The 21,683-nt window shown below is 35.4% G+C and overlaps 1 protein-coding gene across 1 annotated transcript; it reads left to right on the top strand.

Moving 5' to 3' along the window:
* Positions 1-3,074: 3,074 nt before the first annotated feature.
* On the top strand, positions 3,075-4,792 carry LOC142629413 (lignin-forming anionic peroxidase-like). Its single transcript, XM_075803397.1, has 4 exons — positions 3,075-3,333; positions 3,426-3,602; positions 3,966-4,131; positions 4,237-4,792. The coding sequence occupies exons 1-4, from the start codon at positions 3,112-3,114 to the stop codon at positions 4,632-4,634; spliced, it is 963 nt and encodes a 320-aa protein (XP_075659512.1). The 5' UTR covers positions 3,075-3,111; the 3' UTR covers positions 4,635-4,792.
* Positions 4,793-21,683: the final 16,891 nt, after the last annotated feature.

The raw sequence follows: 21,683 nt of genomic DNA, 5'->3' as shown, positions 1-21,683 counted from the left end.
CCTAGAAAAAGAAGAAAGAACCCAGAAAAGGAAGAAAGAACTCGAAGAAAGAAAGAAGTACAAACCCCAGAAAAAGAAAACCCAGACCCCATAAAAAGAAAACCCAGGAAAAGAAGAAAGAACCCAGAAGAAAGAAGGAAACCCAGAAGAAAGAAAGAAAGAAGAAGAAGATCCACGGCAAAGAAGAAGACCCACGACACACACAAATCCAGTCTCCATCAAGCACATCCCGATCGTCGATCTACGGTACAGTTCACGATCTCCATCACCGAGCAAACGATTTGAACAAATTACACACAACTCTTAAAGATGTGAATGATTTGAAAGAAAAAGCTATGGAAGAGAGATGAACAAGATTGAGTCTTTTTGTTGATTTTTCAACCAAAACTGCCTCAGCAGGTCTAATGCCTATGTGGGCATTGCTTGCTTTTTGTTGTCTTGGTTTGTATTGAAAAGGGTCTTGTTGCTTTTTGGGTTTTGAAGGGTTGAACATTTGCTGGAGATTGGTGGGTTGGTTCTTGATTGGAGCTTCTTTCTTAAGTCAGGTATGTCCGTGGGGTTATAGGTACACACTAGAACTTGAGTCTTAGAGACTTGAGATCCACGTGGAATTTTTATCCACGTCTGTTGTTTCAGAATTCTGGAACTCGAGTTTTTAAAACTCGATTTGTTATTCAACTTGAGTTTTAAAAACTCGAGATGCTAGTTTTCCACTTTCTTTTGCAACTTGTCAATTAACAAGATTCTTCTAATAATAAGGTTAAATGGAAAAAAAATTCCAAATATTGCCCTGAATTATGACTCCCTAGCCACAAAAACTGGCTAAACCAGTTGCCAGTGCCAAGGATTGAACCACCTCCCCTTTAGAGAAAAAAATTCTTCTCCTTAAGACATATTGATGATCTTATGTTTAGAAATAGAAACTAAAACTATTTATTCTAAAATGAGTAGATATTTCAAGTTTTCAAAAAAAAAAAAAAAAAAAACCACACATTTAAAAAATAAATAAATAAAATTTCATAGTTAACTTAGGACAACAAGGATGGTGGATTTAAATCTTGAACATTTTCGTTAGAAATATCATAAAGTGTCAATTAGTGTAAATGAATAAAATAAAATAAAAAGATTTTTTTTTAGTTTTTAATATAACTAGTCGCTAACCCATGCAATGCATGTAATAGTTAAATTTAAAATCACATATATTTAAAAAAAATAGAGAGTTCTATATGAAAAAACTATTAATTAAAAGTTAATAGAAAAATTATTTTATAATTTAAAATAGTTTCCCATATGTATTGTATAAGTATCAACCAAGTAGGATGCACATTTTAAATAAATAAAAAAAAGACCATAATGGTGGGCGGTGACTGCTTTTGTTTTATTATTTATCCAAAAAATAGAAATATAATTTGATAGGATATGAACAAATAAAGTGTAGTAGAAGAATTTAGATTGTAATCAAATTAAAATTTTTATTAACTTAGAAATTATAGGAGAAGAAGATAAGAATAAAAAAAAATTATAAAAAAAAATTTTGTTAAAAAAAAAATTAAAAAATGATAATGATATGGCAAATTTTGGAGAAGTTTACAAAAAGTCAAAGATTTAAGTTTATATATATATATACACACACGAACCTCTAAACACATTATTTATGTAAATTATCCCAAATAGTTGAATATTGAATAGTTTAATATTTGACAAAACAATATGAAAAATAATAATATAAAATATTACTAAAAAAAAAATTGTGAATCTATCGGTGGCTTTAGACCACTGTTTGGGTGTGAGACTGGTATTTTACATTACTTTTTAAGTTCAGTAGGTTTAGAGTAGTAGACTTACTCGTAGGTTTAATAGATGGATATAATTGATTACAAAAAAATGGACTTAAACATCCATATAAAGTAACAAATTTGTCAGTTGAATATAGAAATTTGTGATCTTTTGATCTATACATACTATACTCCACTGGGGTTTTGATTTAACCGCCGGACAAATGATACGTATATAACTTTTCGTGGTTTTATATGCGATGATGTCGTATAAATGCTTAGAGAAAGAGAGTGATAGAGGTAGAGACTTCCAGCTTGAAGAGAGACAATTAGATTTGAGAGACTAAAAAGATGAGAGGAAGAAAAAGAATTAGGTACCATCGGCTAAAAATAACCATAAATTAATAAATAAAAAAGAGAAGAAAACATGCATAAAAAATAACAAATAATTAGATGATTTGTAAAATTAGGAGGCTTCTAATAGTAGAGTTTGTTATGGACTAAAATTTTCAAAAGTAGATGTGTTCTAATTGGAATTGGTTATATATATATATATATATATATATAGATTAATATATTTATTATAGTTTCTTTTTTACTATAATTAGTGTTCTCTCAAAATAATATTTATTTTTTTCCTAAATTTTATAATTATGTTTTTTTTTTGTTTTTTTGTTTTTTTTTGTTTATGTAATCATGTCAAGTACTATTATGTAATGTTTATTTAAGTTTATTACGTAATATTTTTCTCTTTTTATTTAATGGGTAATAACATTTTATTTATGGGAATTTCTATCACCTTGTCTGACCATGAGGGCAGTTTTGGGGTAATGACAATTTGGCAGCGCATCCGCGCATTGAGTAAATTTGGTGCTTGACTTGTCAATGTAAATAGCACACCACTATTCCCATACAAATCATCATCCGTACAGGAATTGCACCATATTTTCGAGTTATAAACAATTTTTCGGGTTTACTCATTTATTGCAATCGGCCAAAGACTCAGTATCCAGTAGAACTTTCAGAGTTGATATTGTATACATCTTTGACTTATCCATATTTTAATATATGCGGGAATTTTCTAAGTTTATTACGTTGACACTTTACGCCAATCAAAGGAGAATTGGTCACATACTTGAAGGCTGAAGCTGATGCTTCCACGCGTTATCGCATAGTGACCCTAATTAATGTACCAACCATACTTCTCTATAAATTGGTGTGCCTTAAGCTTCATTCTCCATCTTCACTCCATTGCACTTTCTTTTAAGTTGAAACTCATATATTGCATAAGTAGCAGCTAGCTCGCTCTCTTATTTCGTTAAATCTAATTAGTTCAATGAGAAATTCTTTCATTTCCCATGCAAGCACTGCGACAGTTGTGTTCTTGTTGCTCCTTTTGAGCACTACATGCAAAGCGCATCTATCTTCTACATTTTATGACCAGAACTGTCCAAACGGACTAAGTACAATTCGGAATGCTATTAGAACAGCTGTTTCACGAGAACGTAGAATGGCGGCATCTCTAATTCGTCTCCATTTTCACGATTGCTTTGTTCAGGTACGTACTGTGACCTTTGCCGGTTTCTCTAGCTTCTTTCCCCACATATGCCATTTAAGCATTAAAATTTAAAGGCTAGCTTGGTTGTGCAGGGCTGTGATGCATCAATTTTACTAGAAGATGGCGAAAGGAATGCTGTGCAAAATAAGGGTTCTGCAAGAGGTTATGAGGTCATAGACAGTGCAAAAGCTCAGGTAGAGAAGATATGCCCTGGAGTTGTATCTTGCGCAGATATTCTTGCAGTGGCTGCTCGAGATGCTTCCGTTGCTGTGAGTACTATATATAAATCCTCACTCTTCTTACTCTATATATTTGTATGTCTGTCTATATATGTATCTAATGCTAGGGGTACTGCAATAAAAATTTAATATATAATCCTCATCACTAATCACAAAAAAAATAAATCAAACATTTATTTTTTATCTCATAATTAATTGTAACAAAAGAGGGTAGGGGGATTTGAACCCTTGTTCCACTAATAGGGATCTATATATCAGTGGCACCAACTTATAAGACTTTTAAAAACATTCATTTACAAGCTTATTGAAATCTCTCGATCACTTTAACATTGTCTCTTTACAAAAAATCAATTTTGAAATTTTTTTTTTGATAAGAATCTCTTTGGAAAACAGGTTGGTGGTCCATCTTGGTCAGTGAAGCTTGGAAGAAGAGATTCCACCACTGCAAGTTCCTCTCTAGCTGAACAAGAACTTCCAAGATTTACTGACGGCCTTGATAGTCTAATATCTCGTTTCGCTACCAAAGGGCTCAGTGCAAGAGACATGGTTGCATTGTCAGGTTAGAACTTAGAATAAATACAACACCTAAGATATCCTTTTAATCTTTTAGTTGCATGTATATAATGAAGGTCTCAAAGATGAACATACCGTTGTTCTAATACAGGTTCCCACACACTAGGGCAAGCTCAATGTTCTTCATTTCGTGGTCGGATATACAATAATGCGAGTGACATCGATGTTGGATTTGCTAGCACACGAAAGCGTCGTTGTCCTGCTACTACGGGAAAACCTGGGGATTCAAACTTGGCACCACTTGACTTGGTGACACCAAATTCTTTTGACAACAATTACTTCAAGAATTTACTGCGAAAGAAGGGTCTCCTTCAATCAGATCAAATCCTTTTTAGCGGAGGAAGCACAGACAGTATTGTCTCAGAATATAGTAGGAGCCCTGCTACTTTTAAGTCTGATTTTGCATCTGCCATGATTAAAATGGGAGATATTGGTCCTCTCACTGGTTCAGCTGGGCAAATTAGAAGGATATGCAGTGCTATAAACTAATTCTTGCACAATTTCAATACCTTGAGTCAATTAAGTTTAGATTCTTGTTCTATTAATATTCCTCCGGTCTGTCATATTTTTTGCGTGTGATTCATTGTTTCTGTTGTGGCAATTTTTGAATTATTCCAATTGTGAAATAAGTGTAAAAAATTATTGTAATGTGATTCATTTTATTAATTGTATATTTTTTAAAATGAAAACTAACATTTGTTCTAGAAAGATTAACTTTTCATCTGAACATATATACATTGAATAGCATTCTATCATAGTTATTAAATTCGAACCAGATGTAAACTCAATCATGGAGTTGGGTCACTGAGTAATATGGTGGGTTTTCTAGTCCTTGCTACCACCCCACTCTTGCTTCATGGCGGAATTTCTTTCCTTGGCCCCGTTCTAGTGGGTACATGCAGGTATCCATCCCTTCCCACACTCAATTTTGTTTATATAAAAGTAAGTAAAATTTAATTTTAAACTTGTAAAATATCTAAAAACAAGTTCTAACATTATAAAACCTTCTCAGAAAAAATAATAATATAAATGTAGGGTCAATGGGCCCGTAATCTATGTTGGGTTGGCCCAAGGGTATTGGTAAAGCTAAAAGTCCAACCCGAAAGTGTTAATTGGCTCAAGAATAAGGAACGTTTGTCTATGAGACAATGTGGGAAGAGGAAGAAGTCATGGTTGGATAAGACATTCCAAAGTAGGATGTCCGAGGATGGAAATGTTCTTGGCTACCTATAGCCGAGGATGGAAACATTCTCGGCTATCTGTAGCCGAGGTGGGAAAGGGTGATCTGGCAGTTCAAGGGTGTTACCCCTGAAAATCCAGAGCATAAAGATGAAAATAGTGGGGTAAGAGATGAGAAGGGAGGATGCGAAATATCCAGGATAAAGCTGCTACCACCGCATTAAAGTCTCTGCAACTACTTCTCTGGCCTCATTAATGAGGAAGTGATGCCTGAATGTTATAATTCAGTCTTCCATCTATTGCCAAAGACTTTAGGGGAAAAAGTGATGGGACAAGTATCCAAATGAAGACTTTGATCCACATGTGGAAGAAGAAGAGGAGGAAAAAGATGATATAAAAGGGGATGAAGGACAAAAAGTAGGGGGAGGAAGAACCATCTTACCTTGTATTGAACACTGAACAGTAATACAAATGGTCCTTAGCCTTTGTTTGAAAAATTTTTGTGTTATGATGCATGAGTGTAACAATTAAGCCTAACATTTACGTTATCCAATATTTATAAACCTAGATTTGAAGCCCACTCTCTACATATTTTATTGTTTTGGGCTCCTTGGGCTGGTTCCCTCCATATTATTGGGTCCTGGTGCAATTTGTGTCCTTACAACAACAATTCAAGTATTAAAAAAACATTAAAACTTCAAACATAGCAATACAATAGTTAAAATTTAAAAAATTTAAAATTTAAAACATTAAAATATGAACTCCTTATAAAAAAAATAAAAACACATCAAATGCCATCATAAATTTATAGTTTGGAAGATAAAGCACATATATATGCCTTATAAAAAATTCCTATAAGAATATTTTTAAAATTTTAAAATATAAACAGCATGAGTTCAAGGAAAAATGTTAACGCCTATCCCTGCCTCATTTGCTTTGCAGTGTGGGTAAAACCCGTCCTATTAGGGGCAGGTATCCATGGGGGCAGGTTTAAATTATTGAAATCCCTATATAAAATCCTATGTTTTCATTACATTTGTTATTTAGAAAACAGTAGCACAGTGGACCTACAAAAGTCATTTAGTATGGAATTACAAAAAGGTGAAAACAACCCATATGGGTTACACAGGTTGCAAAAATCTTAGTGGTTTGCTAGGTTTTACTAATTCTATAGCTAGCATAAGTGGTCTAATTAAACAACTAGATTTGCTTAGGTACAAGTTCATTACCAATCCAATCAGTGCGATCGATTCTGGTTTAATAACTATGCATTCAATTATATTTGGCTTGAAAATTGTTGAAATAGCAGAAGTTTTTGTATCAATTTTTTGTGAGCATGGAGTTTACATTAAGTAAAAATAGAATGATTAAAGAAACAATTACACATGTAACACATATTTACATGGTTCCATAAGAAGCATTTAAAGAGAAAGTTCACTAAAAAAAACAAGAAAATTACAAAGGTGATACAAATGCAATCTCACGGAAGCCAAACCCTAAATACAATAAAGGAAATGTCTCTCCCTACAAGAATTCCTATTCTTTAAACTTGACATGAAAAAGGCCAAAGTTATGTCCTCTCTCTCTCTCTCTCTCTCTCTCTCTCTCTCTCTCTCTCTCTCTCTATATATATATATATATATATATATCGTGCTATAGGTCAAGTATAAACATATTTGCAAAGTCATTTAATTAGTTAAGTCCTATTCTAAATTGTGCATAGGATTAAAAGATTTAAACCATATTATGTTGGACCGCAATAAATTTTCACTTTAGTTTGAATTTGGTCGAGCCACAAGACTGAAACTCCTTTACCAACAAAGCCTCTATAGGTTATCATTAGTATCATAAATAGCAATCACCAATCACTTGTACAATTGACCCAACTGAGTTCAAGCCTCACAAATGAGACTTTCTATGACAAGAGAGGACGATCTCAATATAATAAGTTATATGATAGTTTAAATTGCTTAGGAGTTAGCTTTATCTTAGCTATATTGGTTGTTATCTATTATTTCAATATATTTCAAAGTATTTGTTATTTAATAGGATGGAAATTGTAGGAATTATTTCTATCTTTTAGGTGTTGGTTTGTTTTAATATTTAGTTGTAACCCTATATAAGGCCTTTTATGAACAATAAATAGATATCAGAATATTTTAGTAAAAATCAAGCTTTGCTTGTTAAGGAGATCCCGGTTATTCCTTGAAGTATAACCAAAAATTTCTTCTTATTTACTATTTTTATTTCTAAAAATCCCTCGATGTAACCATAGCCCGTTGCGAGAATAGAGGTGTAGCATGCAGCTACGGAGGGGGTTGTTTCAAGACTCCTCTAGCGCCTCCATCAACCACACTAAGAAACTTACTTATTCATCATTTTTTTGCACTTTGAAAATATGTAATAATTTTCCTTCAAAATAGAATTCACAACTAGGATTCCACACATTTGTGCAGAGAATTTCCTTAATGATTGCCTTTCCAAACATGTGTAGTAGTGCATTCCAGATTCTTAGGTTTGTTGATGTTCTTCTTAAAAACCACAAACCATGGTTTTTGAATGAAATAATTGACATCAAAGCAACATTATGCTTTCACTATAAAATTAGTACTTTGTCCCTTCAGTGGTGGCTTTAGTGACTAATGCTAAAGCCCAAGTTCTTCCCTCTTTCCTTTTGTTTTGGAAACATTAATAGATCAAAGTAAATTAACTTCTGTTTAGGGGTTCTTTCATGACCGTGACATGGATCATGTTTTGATAAGCTAGCAACTAAACCCTGTATTCTTTTTTAGGTAATTGAGTTCGGTACTCGAGCTAATGGGTCACTTGTTGGCCTCTACCATTATGTTTTCTCTAATGGTTCTTTTACTTAGATAGTATTCCTTGGGTTTTCTATTTCTTCATCACCTTATTGCTGTCTAATTCTGTTGATTTATATGCAATCCGTGATGCCATGTACCACATGATTAATCTATTTATTTGGTTAAAATTAACGAAATTGTTTCTTTTTTTGAGAAACCAGACCTTGAAGCCTGGGAAGTTATTGAAAACAAAACAAATTATAGACATCCCTTAACATAAGAGGGACAATGTCTGAGCGAATGTCTTCCAACCAAACCTGCAGACCTAACACAAAGCTCACTTTCTTTGCTAGATCATTAGCAATTGAATTACAATTATGGGGTACATGCTTAATTCTACCAACTGAAAACCTGAAACTAGTGCATGAATGTCCTCTAATACAGTTCCATAACTAGTCAGTTCACCAGTAGCTTTGGTAAGTGCATTGATGATCACAAGTGAATCACCTTCAAACACAACCCGAGACAAGCCAATCTCTGTTGCGAATTGCATAGCTCTGCGGCAAGCAAAAGCCTCTACATTTGCTACGGATTGAGGCAGGGGAATAGGCATTGAAAGAGCTCCTATAGCTTCCCCAGCACAATCACTCACAATCACTCCAATGTTTGCTGCATGGGATGAGCTGAAGGTAGCCACATCAAAATTAACCTTATAAATGTCATGATCAGGGGGTCGCCACTGCTGCAAAACGGCTGGACTTGGGGGCACTGGAATCTCATTCTGAGCTGTAAGGTATTCTTGGAGAAGACTGCCTGCCATTCTACACAAATTGGAGAGAGGCTGAACAAGCCTTCCAAAGCGACTAGCATTTCGTCTATTCCCCAGGTTGTGATTGAGAAGAACTTTAATCTCAAATCATCTTGAGATTGCATGAACCTATAAAGGAGATCGCTGAAGGACACAGGCTGAGATGATACATCTTGATAGAACCAGTTCAGTGATCGCCATATGCATGATATTTCTTTACAGAGCCAGAAAGCATGCAGAGGATCCTTGGGCATTTCTTTGCAACCTTCACAAGTTGCTATTGTGACAATGTGGTGTCGATGGAGGTTCGCCAAGGTTGGTAAAGCATTATTACAAGCTTCCAAATGAAATGCTTAATTTAATTTGGAGCATGAAGGTGCCAAATGCTTTTCCAAAAGTGCCTCTGAGATTCTGGATTTGAAGTACTTGCACTAGAAGCTGAATTGCAAGATACAAGCAATTTATAAGTGCTACTGGTATTGAACATACCCGATGTTGTATACACCCAAATGATGCGGTCAGGGGGTAGCCTTTCGGTTAGTAGAATGCCTAAGATTGCTGAAGCTCCATGAGGCAGAAACATCTGTTTTACCAAGTCTGCTTTCCACACTACACTGTCATGGTCAATGAACTCACTGACCTTAGAAGCAGGCGCCATCTGAGGGATCGGGGAGATGACAGACCTGCTCAACTGTGCAGGCAACCACTTATCCATTTTAATTCTCAATGATTCACCATTTCCAATACGCCAAGCCATCCCTCTTCGGATCACATCTCTCGCACTAAGTATGCTTTTCCATGCATAAGACCCAACACTTTAGTCTTTAGCCTCTAAAATAGATCATTTTGGGAAAAATATAGCCTTTAATACATGATGACATAAGGAGCTCGGATTATTAATCATACGCCAAACTTGCTTAGCTAATAGTCCATTATTGAACTTCTCAATTTCTTTAAAGCCTAGACCACCTACTTCTTTGGCCTCACATAATTTCTCCCACTTCACCCAATGAACCTTCCTATTGTCACCACTATGTCCCCACCAAAACTTGTGTATTAAAACCTCCAACTCTTTTATAAGACCCTTTGGAAGCTTGAAACAACTCATCGTATACGTCGGAATAGCTTGGATGACCGATTTAATTAAGACTTCCCTCCAGGCTTGGGATAAAAGCTTTTCCTTCCACCCTTGGAGTTTTTTCCATACCCTTTCCTTCAAATAAATAAAGCTTCGCTTCTTAGCTCAGCCTATAAGAGTGGGAAGACCCAAATATTTTTCATATTGTCTATTAGTTGGCACACCTAGGAGTTGTTAGATCTGAAGCTATGTATCATGAAGGGTATTGGAACTAAAGAAAATATTTGTCTTGTCACAATTAATTTTCTAATCCGAGCCTCTCTCATAAATAGCTAGGATATCAAGGATGTTGTGACAGTCCTCCTCCTTTGCTAGACAAAATAACACACTATCATCTGCAAAAAATAAATGTGAAATCCTTGGACCGTTCTGCAAATTGCTACCCCTTGAATGAGTCCCTCAACTTCAGCTTTGTGAATCAAACTTTGGAGTCCCATTGTACACATGAGAAATAAATATGAAGATAGTGGGTCCCCCTGTCGCAGACCCCTACTTGGTTTGATGTTTCCTCCAGGTTGCCCATTAAGAAGCACTGAATAAGAGATAGATCTTACACAAAACATAATAAGACTCACCATCCTTTCCCCGAGTCCCAAATGCCACATGATTTTTTCCAAGAAAACCCATTCCACTTGGTCATAAGTTTTGCTCATGTCCAATTTGAGTGCCATATATCCCAACTTCCCTTGGGTCTTTCTTTTTAGATAATGCAATGTTTCAAATGCCACAAGGATATTATCAGAAATGAGTCTCCTCGATAAAAAAGCACTTTGTGATTCAGGAATAGCTTGAACTGGGAATTTTTTTAGCCGATTCCCCAAAATTTTGGAAATGAGTTTATAAATGACATTACGCAAGCTTATAGGCCGAAAATCAGACACCTTTTTTGGACGTTTGATTTTTGGGATCAATGTAATAAAGGTGGTATTTAGGGATTCATGAACAACACCTGTGTTAAGGGCCTTAAGGACAACTGCAGTTTCATCATCACCCATAATATGCCAGTAAGACTTATAAAAAATGGGAAACATACCATCGAGGCCTGGAGCAGTGAGTGGTGCCATTTGTTTGAGTACAAGTTGGACCTCCACTACCTGAAAGTCTCAGGCTAAAAAGCTTGCTGCTTCCTCGGTCATGGCTGGTTGGATGCCATTTAAAATCTCCTCAAAACTCATATGAGTTGAAATATTGCTCAAGCACATTGCCCATCCGAGTTTCCTCAACCACCCACAACCCTGACTCATCTTCTAAGCCCTCAATAAAATTACGGGCGATTCCGTTGGGTGGCATGACAGTGGAAGAACCTAGTGTTACTGTCTCCTTCCTTAAGTCATGCATTGCGAGACCTCTGTTTCCACATGCTCTCCTTCCTATTTTTGAGACTTTGAATATCCTCCCTCAGCTTATATATCATCTCAGAATTGGTTCTGTAACTACGATTCTCTTCGTCAACCTTCAGCTCTTTAAGTTTTTTAGTTAAAAAATTATGAACATGGCCAAATGTCTTTTTATTCCATACCTTCAGCTTGCACCACCACCTCACAAGTACTATCTTTCAACCACATGGATTCGAAGCGAAATGGCCAACCCTTCCTATAAAAGTGCTTGAGTTCAGAATCCAAAACAAGTAGGAGTGGTTTGTGGTTTGAGTGGAATGCCTTAAGATGATGAATACGAGTAGCCGGGAAGGGGAGAATCCAATCTATTGAAGCCACACCTCTATCCAATCGAACCCAAACATTTTGGTCACCCGATCTATGATTACACCAAGTGAAAGGAAAACCATTAAAGCCATGGTCCTTTAGACAACACTCATCCAATGCATCTCTAAATCCTTACATTTGTCTTTCAGGGTGGTCCAACCATCCTTGCTTCTTATCAGCAAATAGTATTTCATTAAAGTCTCCCAAACAAACCCAAGGCAAGGTAAACTTCTAATGCAAGGCTCGTAACAAAGAACAAGAGTTTTCCCGGTTGGTTGTTTCAGGTTCTCTGTAGAAACCCATGAAACCCCAGGTGTCATCAACTTTATGGTTAATAATAGCATCAATATGGTGAGCCAAAAAAGATTGAATATCCACATCAAAACCACTCTTCCAATACAACGCTAAACCACCTCCCGTATTGACACGTGGGACAACAAAAAGATTAGGGCACTGTATCTTTCTACCAATCCTCTCCAAAACAAAATTTTCAACTTTGGTTTATACCAAGAAAACCATTTTGGGATCTTTATTTGTCACCAAGGCAACAAGTTCATCTTTTGTATGTGGTTTCCCAAGCCCGCGACAGTTCCAACTTTGGCAATTCATAACCCCCGGTGGTGCTGGACCCCAACAACCACCTCAAAATTATTTTTTTCATTGTGAGAACCAATGTCCATACAGTGTTTCTTACCCCCATTTTTCTCTTCAAAATCAATGCTCATACGACACTTCACATTATCAAATTTCTCATTCTTCTTTGTTTTCCTAGCCCCATGGGCTAATTTTTTCCACTTCCTTGTTGAGCATGGAAAGGACTTAACCTGGTTGGTGATATCCCAGAGAGGACTCCTTTGAGCTGGTTGGTCGGCATGGGTAATCTGAGATACAATGCTTGTGGGTGGAGCTTGATGCACATGATGATCTACAATGGACAATCCAACTACAACCTTCTCCAATAGTTTAGCTTGTTGTTCATTATCCACTCTTCCCATGCCTATGATTTCATCATAGAAAATTGTTTCACCATTACCTGGGATTTCATTAGCTAGTGGAGATGCATAATTAGAAGCTTTAAAATCACCCCACTTCTCCTCCTTCCTTTTTACTGAATCGGAACCCCTCTCAGACCTTGTTTTAGTAGATGCACCCTTGGAAAAATTCTGAGAAGAACCGCAAGGTTTCTGCTGTTTACACGAGGGTGCTTGGGTACGTGATGCCCCTAGAATAACATCCATAGTTTTCCTTATTATTCTCACTGAGTTAGCCCACATCCAGTCCCCATATTGCTTTTCTTCTTGGCTCAATTAACCCTTACCTTGTAACCATATCTTGCATTCCCTCTCACTATGATTAACATGACCACACCAGTAGCAGAATTAGGGTCAGCCTCTGGCCCTATCATCTTCAGGGTTAGCCACTTGGACCATTGCACCCAAGGTTTTGCCAAGTGACTCGCCTATTTCTTGGGTTAAAAGATGTTTTGGTACGTTATGAATCTGTAACCAGAATGTCGTGTGGGCAAATTCTAAAAGAAGGGACATATTCTACATTAGATGCTTTTTGGAAAATCACTAAACTCTTATCATACGACCATGGTTTAAACTCCAAAACTCTTTCAAGGTCTAGGTTATCTTCAAACTCAAAAACTAGCATGTTTTCCCCAACATCCTGAATCTTAAGTTCACGAGTCAGTTTCCATAAAGGTTTGAAAGTACGGGCCACTGCATCCACATTCAAAACCCTCTTTGTAAGGAACTTCCTTTCCAACCGATGAATACTAATCTCCTCTTGGTGTGTAACTTCAGCACCCTCATCTTCCACTTCCGATAGGGAGAAGCGAGACCACATCTCATCTAAACTTGCATTGTCTTTGCTGCCAGGAACTTGAGAAGCAAAGAACAATACACTGAAACGACAATCCGTCCTATCAATCCTTTGTGGGACTGAAGGGAAAAAAAGACCTAGGCTAGGCTAGGGACAAAATATTCTACAGGCAACTGGGTAGAGAGAAACCCTAGCAGCCAGAGAAACCTCACTTCACATAAGCTATTCAACCAACGAAATTTGTTTAAATTGGCATAATTGAACTTAATTGATTAAAATCGTTGCATAATATACAACTAATGTAAGACCCCATAATTTAGATAATAATTTAATTCTTATATATAAATTAAAAATGAGGCCCATAATTAAATAGATTTAATTGGTTTGGGCATAAGATATTTAAATAAACTATGGAATAAGAAGCCCAATGGAGATGTCATAAGTTAATATATGGGTCTTGATAAACTGTAGAAACCCTAGGCTTTTACCTTAAGTTATATGTGTGTGTGTGTGTGTGTGTGTGTGTGTGTGTGTGTGTGTATAGGAGACCTCCTCTCTTTAAGAGGCACCAAGCAATCTTTTTGTTTTACTCTTCTCTGTGGCTGTGTAGGAGAATCACGTAAGCTCTCCTCTTTACTTGAGTTCTTGTATTTATGTGATACCTAGCAAGTGTCTATATAGCTTAAGGGCTATTGATATATCACACACCTAGGATGGAGAATTTCTACATATATCAGTCTTTGTGCTGCATAGAACATAGGGGTTAGGTGTGGACTTGGGAAATCAACGTTGTCACCATGTTAATGAAGAAGAAGAAAAAAATAATTATGGCTAGAAATCGTCCCCCATTTGCAGGAAAGAGTTGTGCTTGAAATTACTTTAGTAGCTAATAGGATAATAGGCATCACTCCATAAAACCTAACCTATCAATATAGGCATATGTTATGATCTCGTCAATCTCCACTTATTTTATATTAAGGGAAAGGATGTCCTATAATTGTTATTATATTAGATTAGGAATGATGTATATAGCTAAATGTCAAGAAAGGATGTGAATTTTAGATTGATGAGATTTCCCTTATTTGGCCATATTGAAGTTCTTGAATATCTATGATTATACCAATGGAAAAATCTGATTAGGAGCAATATTTTTTAAGTCCAAAAAGCTGATCAAAGACTAAAGGTGAATTGGATAGTTAAGTGAATAAATGAAAATTTTTGGATATATCAGTATTGTCTAGGATAAAATTGTCTAAGCGTGAAAACATATTTTTAAGTAGGAATTTGTGTATTGATGGACCTATCTTTGGTGTTGCTAGGTTCTAATTCTACTGATTTATTGTGATTCAAGGGAGGTTGGTTTTGTATTCTTGCAAATAAGAGGTAAGTGGTGTTTACTAAATTTAGGGGTTTTCCCAAAACAGTGTTGATTATTAAACTATTCTATATCAAAGAAATATGTTGATATTCTATATATAAATTGATATTTTATAAATATTTGGTGTACACATTGACTATTCGTTTTATGAAAAACTTGTGGGACGACCTAAATTTATTTAAACTTGTATGTGTGAATATATCTTAATATTTTTGAGAATTATGAATGGATTATTTTTGTGAGCATATTGAATATGTTTTGAAAACCTATGGCAAGTCATAATTAAAAGCTCAGTATTGTATTTAGTCCTTAGCAAGGGACAATCATACTACAACTAGTCTTTAGCAAGGGACGGTCCCTAAAAAAGGGATAGTGCACATTTGATAACTCCCTAGCAAGGGAGTATACTATTGAAGATACAAAAAGGAAGCTCTTTAGCAAGGGAGTGCACCTTTATGTTCCAAAGAAGCCACCCTTAAGAAAATGGGTGAAAATGAGGTTCCAGTACTAAAAAGGGGAAAACACAACCCTATTAATGGGGCGTAAACGTTGACCACGAGAAAAAGCCTAGGAAATTGTTTATATGATGGTATTGATATATATATATATATATATATATATATATATATATATATTATACGATGGCTCACAATATAAAGATATTTGTTTTATGTGAAATGTTTGATGATAAAATATTGATGAGTTACAAGTTATGAATTTGTTATAAGAATTATTTATTTGAAAGGTTTGTTCCCATACCCCAATGTTAGTGAATTCCACTTATTGAGTTATCTCACCCCCTCCTATTTATTCCCCCTTACAGATATATTATAAGGATCATTGGAGTAGAGATTCTTGGAAGACAACAGTTACGAATTATTTTGTGGAACTGAGAATTTTATTATTATTTTTATGGTATTAAACATAATACTGGAGAATTATTTTGAGTATGTTTTATCTTTGGTGGATTAGACCTTTGACATTTGTGATGAGATCTTAGGTTACTGGTTGCTTTTATTTAATATTTTTATGGATTATTTAAATTGAATAGATTTTTATTGCTTATGATTTTGGGGCGTTACAACTAAGGTATAAATTACTCAACAAAGTTTAACAACGGGTATTTGGGTGGGTTAATAAAGTTTATTATGTAATGTTTTTCTCCTTTTATTTTATTTATTTAACTGGTGACAACATTTTATTTTTGGAATTTTTATTCACTCTTGTATGACCATGAGGGCAATTTCGGGGTAATGGCAGGCGCATAAGTAAATTTTGTGCTTGAATTTGTCAATTTAATAAGTAATAACAGTAACACCACTCTTACCATACAAATACCTGTAGAATATGGCTTGAATTAGGAGTTTGACTCCTTGTTGGATTTGGATAATAAAGGAATTTTATTCCCTTTGGGTTAGAGATGTTTGAAGTTATCAAGCTTTATTTGAAGTCTTTTCTACCACTTGATTTTGAGTTCTATTTGGAATATGAGTGATTCCACTTTTGTGTGTGGAAAAGAAGTCTAGTCTTTCTTGGTTTTGGATATACTTGTTGACTTAAGTCTCCTATATAAGCATAGTGCTACTACAGAAAATTAGAGAGAGAGAGAGAGAGAGAGAGAGAGAGAGAGTTGTGTGAGAAAAAGGATCTCTTTTCGTTTGGTTATTTGATATTTGTGAGTTGCAATTTGGAATATTGAGAGAGGTTTGCTACCGCTTGGTTTTGGTTCTGCGGTTTGGTGATTTGCTCTCTCTTGGTGCGTTGCAACTTTTGGATTTGCTTTGTGGCTCTCTTTTTGGTTAGTGTGCAATTGGTATCTGGTATTCGTATTTGGTATTTGTGAACCTTTGGTTCTTTGGTTTTGTATTTGTGAGAGAGAGCTATTTAGGTGTATTTAGGATTTGGATTTGTGAGAGTGCCTTTACACCAATTTGTATTATCCCAAATTTGATATAGCGAAATTTGTTTGTCGTCACTCGTGGATGTAGGCTATTGTCGAACCACGTAAATCTTGGTGTTCTATGTCTATTTTCTTTTGGATTAATTTTCTTTATTCCTTTTGTTAGTTTGGAGATCTTTCTCAAGCCTAAAATATTTTCACAATTAATCTTGGTAATTTGAGTTTCCACTATTTTACAACAAACTAGTATCAGAGCCAGGTTCGCTACCTAGGCATTTGGATTTCTTCTCTTTGGAGTTTTTGGTGATTGGTTCATGAATTTGATTATTGGGGAGAAAGATGTCAAGTGATTGCCCTACAAAATCTTCGGCGGATTCTTCTGGAAAAGCTTTGGCAAAGTTTTTTGCAAAACCTTTGGCAGTTAGGACAATGGTTTCTAATGCCAAATTTGAAGTAGAGAAATTTGATGGAGCGAATAACTTTGTCATGTGGCAATGCAAAGTTATGGATGTCTTGGTCCAACAAGAGTTGGATATTACTTTGGAAGACAAACTTGAAGGGATGTTAGACAAGGATTGGGAAAAGATTAATAGACAAGCTTTTGGCTCTATTCGTTTGTGTTTGGCCAAGAATCAAAAGTATTTTGTTATGAATGAGACGAATGCTACAGAGCTTTGGAAGAAATTGGAGGACAAGTATATGACCAAAAGTGTGGAGAATTGTCTCTATTTGAAGAAGAAGCTCTTCTGTTTCCAATATCATGCACAAATTTCTATGTCTGAGCACTTGAATGATTACAATAAAATACTTGCTGATTTGCAAAATTTGGAAGTTGATATTAGCAGTGAGGATAAAGCTCTCTCGTTATTAAATTCATTGCCTAATAATTATGATCATCTAATTGCTACACATTTGTATGGAAAAGATGAAATTAAGTTTGATGATGTGTCCAATCATTTAACTAATAATGAGTATCGTATGAAAGATAAGCAAGGTCAAAGGGACACGATGACTGTGGCTTTGATTGTTAAGGGCATGTCTAATGATAAAAAACTTGAGAAAGATGAGTGTGTCTATTGTTACAAAAAGGGACATTGGAAGAAAGATTGTCCTTTGTTGCAAAACAAATATGAGAAGGATTCTAATGCAAATGTAGCACATGATTGTGATGAGGATTCTGATTTTGCATTGACTAGTTCATCATTTATTTGCCATTCAAATGAGTGGGTTTTGGATTTAGCTTGCACATTCCATATGTGTCCGAAAAAGGATTGGTTTTACAACCTAGAAGAGTCGGAACTTGGTTCAGTCATCATGGGTAATGATCAAACCTGTGAGATTTTGGGGAAAGGTAAAATCAAACTAAAATTGCATGGTGGAACAATTTGCTTTTTGATTGAGGTTTGAAATGTATCTAAATTGAAAAGGAATCTCATCTCAGTTGGTCTATTAGAACCCAAGGGTTTCAAAATTGCTATGGACAATGGAACTTTGAAAGTACAACATGGTGCTTTGGTAGTCATGATGGCCACACGTCATAGGAACATGTTTTTCCTTAAAGGGAGTACTGTTGTAAGTGGAGTAGTGATTTGGGAGGTTATTTCAGACACTATTAAACATTCAGAGTATGCCAATGATAATACTTTGTTTGAGAGTGCCAAGAACTGCAAATTTGAAGTTTGTGAGCCTTGTGCTTTGGAGAAGCAAACTAAGGTCAAGTTTGGTATAATAGTTCATCATACTAAGGGTTTGCTTGATTATGTACACATTGACGTATGGGAGCCTATTAGGTTGCTTCTTTTGGAGGTAGTAATTATGATGTTATCTTTGGTGGTGACATGGTGATTAAGCCTCTGCACAAGTTCAAGTGTTGCTTGGACTTGTTCGGTATTTGCAATTTGAATTAACCCATAGGGGTTTGGTGGTGGCGATGGAAAAGTTTCGTTAGTGGTGAAATGCACTTTGTTTTGGACTCTTATTTGGATTTGGCACCATCTTTGGGTGCATTTGGTGTCCATTGACGCATTTGGAAGTGGTTTTGGATAATTTGCACTTTTTCTAGTAAGGCTCTAATTTGATTAAGTGCTTTAAACTTGTGGTTTGGGAGATGTCTTGTTAAGGATTTGCATTTGGTGTTTTGCTAAATTCGTTTGTAAGGCTAGATGGAATTCAAGCCAAGGTGGAGATTTGTAGAATATGGCTTGAATTAGGAGTTCGACTCCTTGTTGGATTTGGATAATAAAGGAATTTTATTCCCTTTGGGTTACTGTTGTTTGAAGTTATCAAGCTCTATTACATGTCTTGTCTACTACTTGATTTTGAGTTCTATTTGGAATAGGAGTGATTCTCCTTTTGTGTGTGGAAAAGAAGTCTAGTCCTTCTTGATTTTAGATATGTTAGTTGACTTAAGTCTCCTATATAAGCATAATGTTGCTACAGAAAATTAGAGAGAGAGAGAGTTGTGTGAGAAAAAGGCTTTCTTTTTCATTTGGTTATTTGATATTTGTGGGTTGCAATTTAGAATAGTGAAAGGTTTGTTACCACTTGGTTTTGGTTATGCGGTGTGGTGATTTGTTCTCTCTTGGTGCGTTGCAACTTTTGGATTGCTTTGTGGCTCTCTCTTTGGTTTGTGCACAATTGGTATTTGGTATTTAGTGTTCGTATTTGGTATTTGTGAACCTTTGGTTCTTTGGTTCTTTGGTTCGTATTTGGTTCTTTGGTTTTGTATTTGTGAGAAAGAGCTATTTTGGTGTATTTGGGATTTGGGTTTGTGAGAGTGCCTTTACACCAAGTTGTATTATCTCCAATTTGATATAGTGAAATTTGTTTCGTCGTCGCCTGTGGATGTAGGCTATTGCCGAACCACGTAAATCTTGGTGTTCTATGTCTATTTTCTTTCGGATCAATTCTTCATTCCTATTGTTTGTTTGGAGATCTTTCTCAAGCCTAAAATATTTTCACAATCAATCTTGGTAATTTGAGCTTCTTCTATTTTACAACAGATACAGTAGAGATTATCCGGTGGGTTCTAGTTAGTTTAATTTATAAAGTCTTGGATGGTTGAATATGGGGTTCAATCTCCGTCTATACCAAAAACTGATTGGTATCTTGATCTTATGATAAAGAACAATTATTAAGAACAAATGCCATAAGTTGAAATTCTCTATAAAAAAAAGAAGAAGATGTAAATCATTTGTAGTACAAACAAACGTAGGACCAAATAATCGCGTTATAAACAACAATTTGGGTTGCTCATTTATTACAATCGGCCTAAGACCCAGTATCCAGTAGAACTTTCAGAGTTGATATTTTTTATAATATTTGACTTATCCATATTTTAAATTAAATATATGCAGGAATTTCCTAAGTATATTAGGTCGACCCTCTACGCCAATCAAAGGAGAATTGGTCACATCCTACTTTGAAGCTGATGCTTCCACACGCGTTATCGCAGAAAATTAATAGTGACCCTAATTAATGTACCATATATACTTCTCTATAAATTGGTGAGCTTTGAGCTTTCTCCACCGTCTTCATTTCATTGCACTTACTTTCTTGAAGTTGAAACTTAGCATAAGTGTTAAATTACCAGTTGTCCCAAAAGTTTAAACTATCAGAAAATTGTGAGTTTAATCACTTAATCATAATTTTAACACTCCCTATCACTTGTGGGTTTAAAATTCCCCTTAATAAGTGGAGGTCCAATAAGTGAGAATTTCACATTTTAAATAGAATGTAGAGTGAAGGCTGGGATTGAATTCAAGATCTCCTACTCTGATACTATGTTAAATTACCAATTGTCCCAAAAGTTTAAGCTATTAGAAAATAGTGAGTTTAATCACTTAACTATAATTTTAACACTCCCCCTTACTTGTGGACTTAAACTTCCCCTTAATAAGTGGGGGCCCAATAAGTAAGAATTTAATATTTTAAATAGGAGGTAGAGAGAAGACATGCATGGATCAAATTTAGGATCTTCTGCTCTGATACCATGTTAAATTACCAATTATCCCAAAAGCTTAAACTATTAGAAAATTGTGAGTTTAATCACCGAACCATTATTCTAACACCCCCTCACTTGTGGACTTAAAATAAGTAGCAGCTCTCTTATTTCCTCAAATCTAATTAGTTCAATGAGAAATTCTTTCATTTCCCATGCAAGCACTGCGACCATTGTGCTCATGTTGCTCCTTTTGAGCACTACATTCAAAGCGCAACTATATTCTACATTTTATAACCAAAACTGTCTAAATGGACTAAGTACTATTCGGAATGCTATTAGAACTACGATTTCACGAGAACATAGAATGGCTGCATCTCCAATCCGTCTCCATTTTCATGATTTGCTTTGTTTAGGTACGTACTGTGTGACCATAATTTGCTTGTTTTTCTTCTTTCCTAAATATACAACTTGAGCATTAAAATTTAAAGGCTAGGTTGATTGTGCTGCAGGGATGTGCTGCATCAATTTTACTAGAAGATGGCGAAAGGAATGCACTGCAAAATAAGGGTTCAACAAGAGGTTATGAGGCCATAGACAGTGCAAAAGCTCAGGTAGAGAAAATATGTCCTGGAGTTGTATCTTGCGCATATATTCTTGCAGTAGCTGCTCGAGATGCTTCCGTTGCTATGAGTACTATAAATAAATCCTCACTCTTCTTACCCTATGTATTTGTATGTCTGTATATATGTATATAATGTTAGGGGTATTGTATATAAATTTTAATATATAATCCAAGGAGAAAATGGGCTTTTGCCTTTTTTTTATATATTTTTTTTATTTTTAATATCCAGCATTTTGCCC

Source organism: Castanea sativa, chromosome 3 (genome assembly GCF_040712315.1).
Source record: "Castanea sativa cultivar Marrone di Chiusa Pesio chromosome 3, ASM4071231v1".
NCBI classification, from domain to species: domain Eukaryota; kingdom Viridiplantae; phylum Streptophyta; class Magnoliopsida; order Fagales; family Fagaceae; genus Castanea; species Castanea sativa.
The sequence above is the reverse complement of the archived record's forward strand: the minus strand, read 5'-3'. Positions and strand labels throughout refer to the sequence as shown.

Coding starts and splice junctions, on each gene's coding strand:
- LOC142629413 (XM_075803397.1), top strand. CDS start 3,112: ATGAGAAATTCTTTCATTTCCCATGCAAGCACTGCGACAGTTGTGTTC. Junction 3,334..3,425: donor TTCACGATTGCTTTGTTCAG/GTACGTACTGTG, acceptor TTGGTTGTGCAG/GGCTGTGATGCATCAATTTT. Junction 4,132..4,236: donor AGACATGGTTGCATTGTCAG/GTTAGAACTTAG, acceptor GTTCTAATACAG/GTTCCCACACACTAGGGCAA.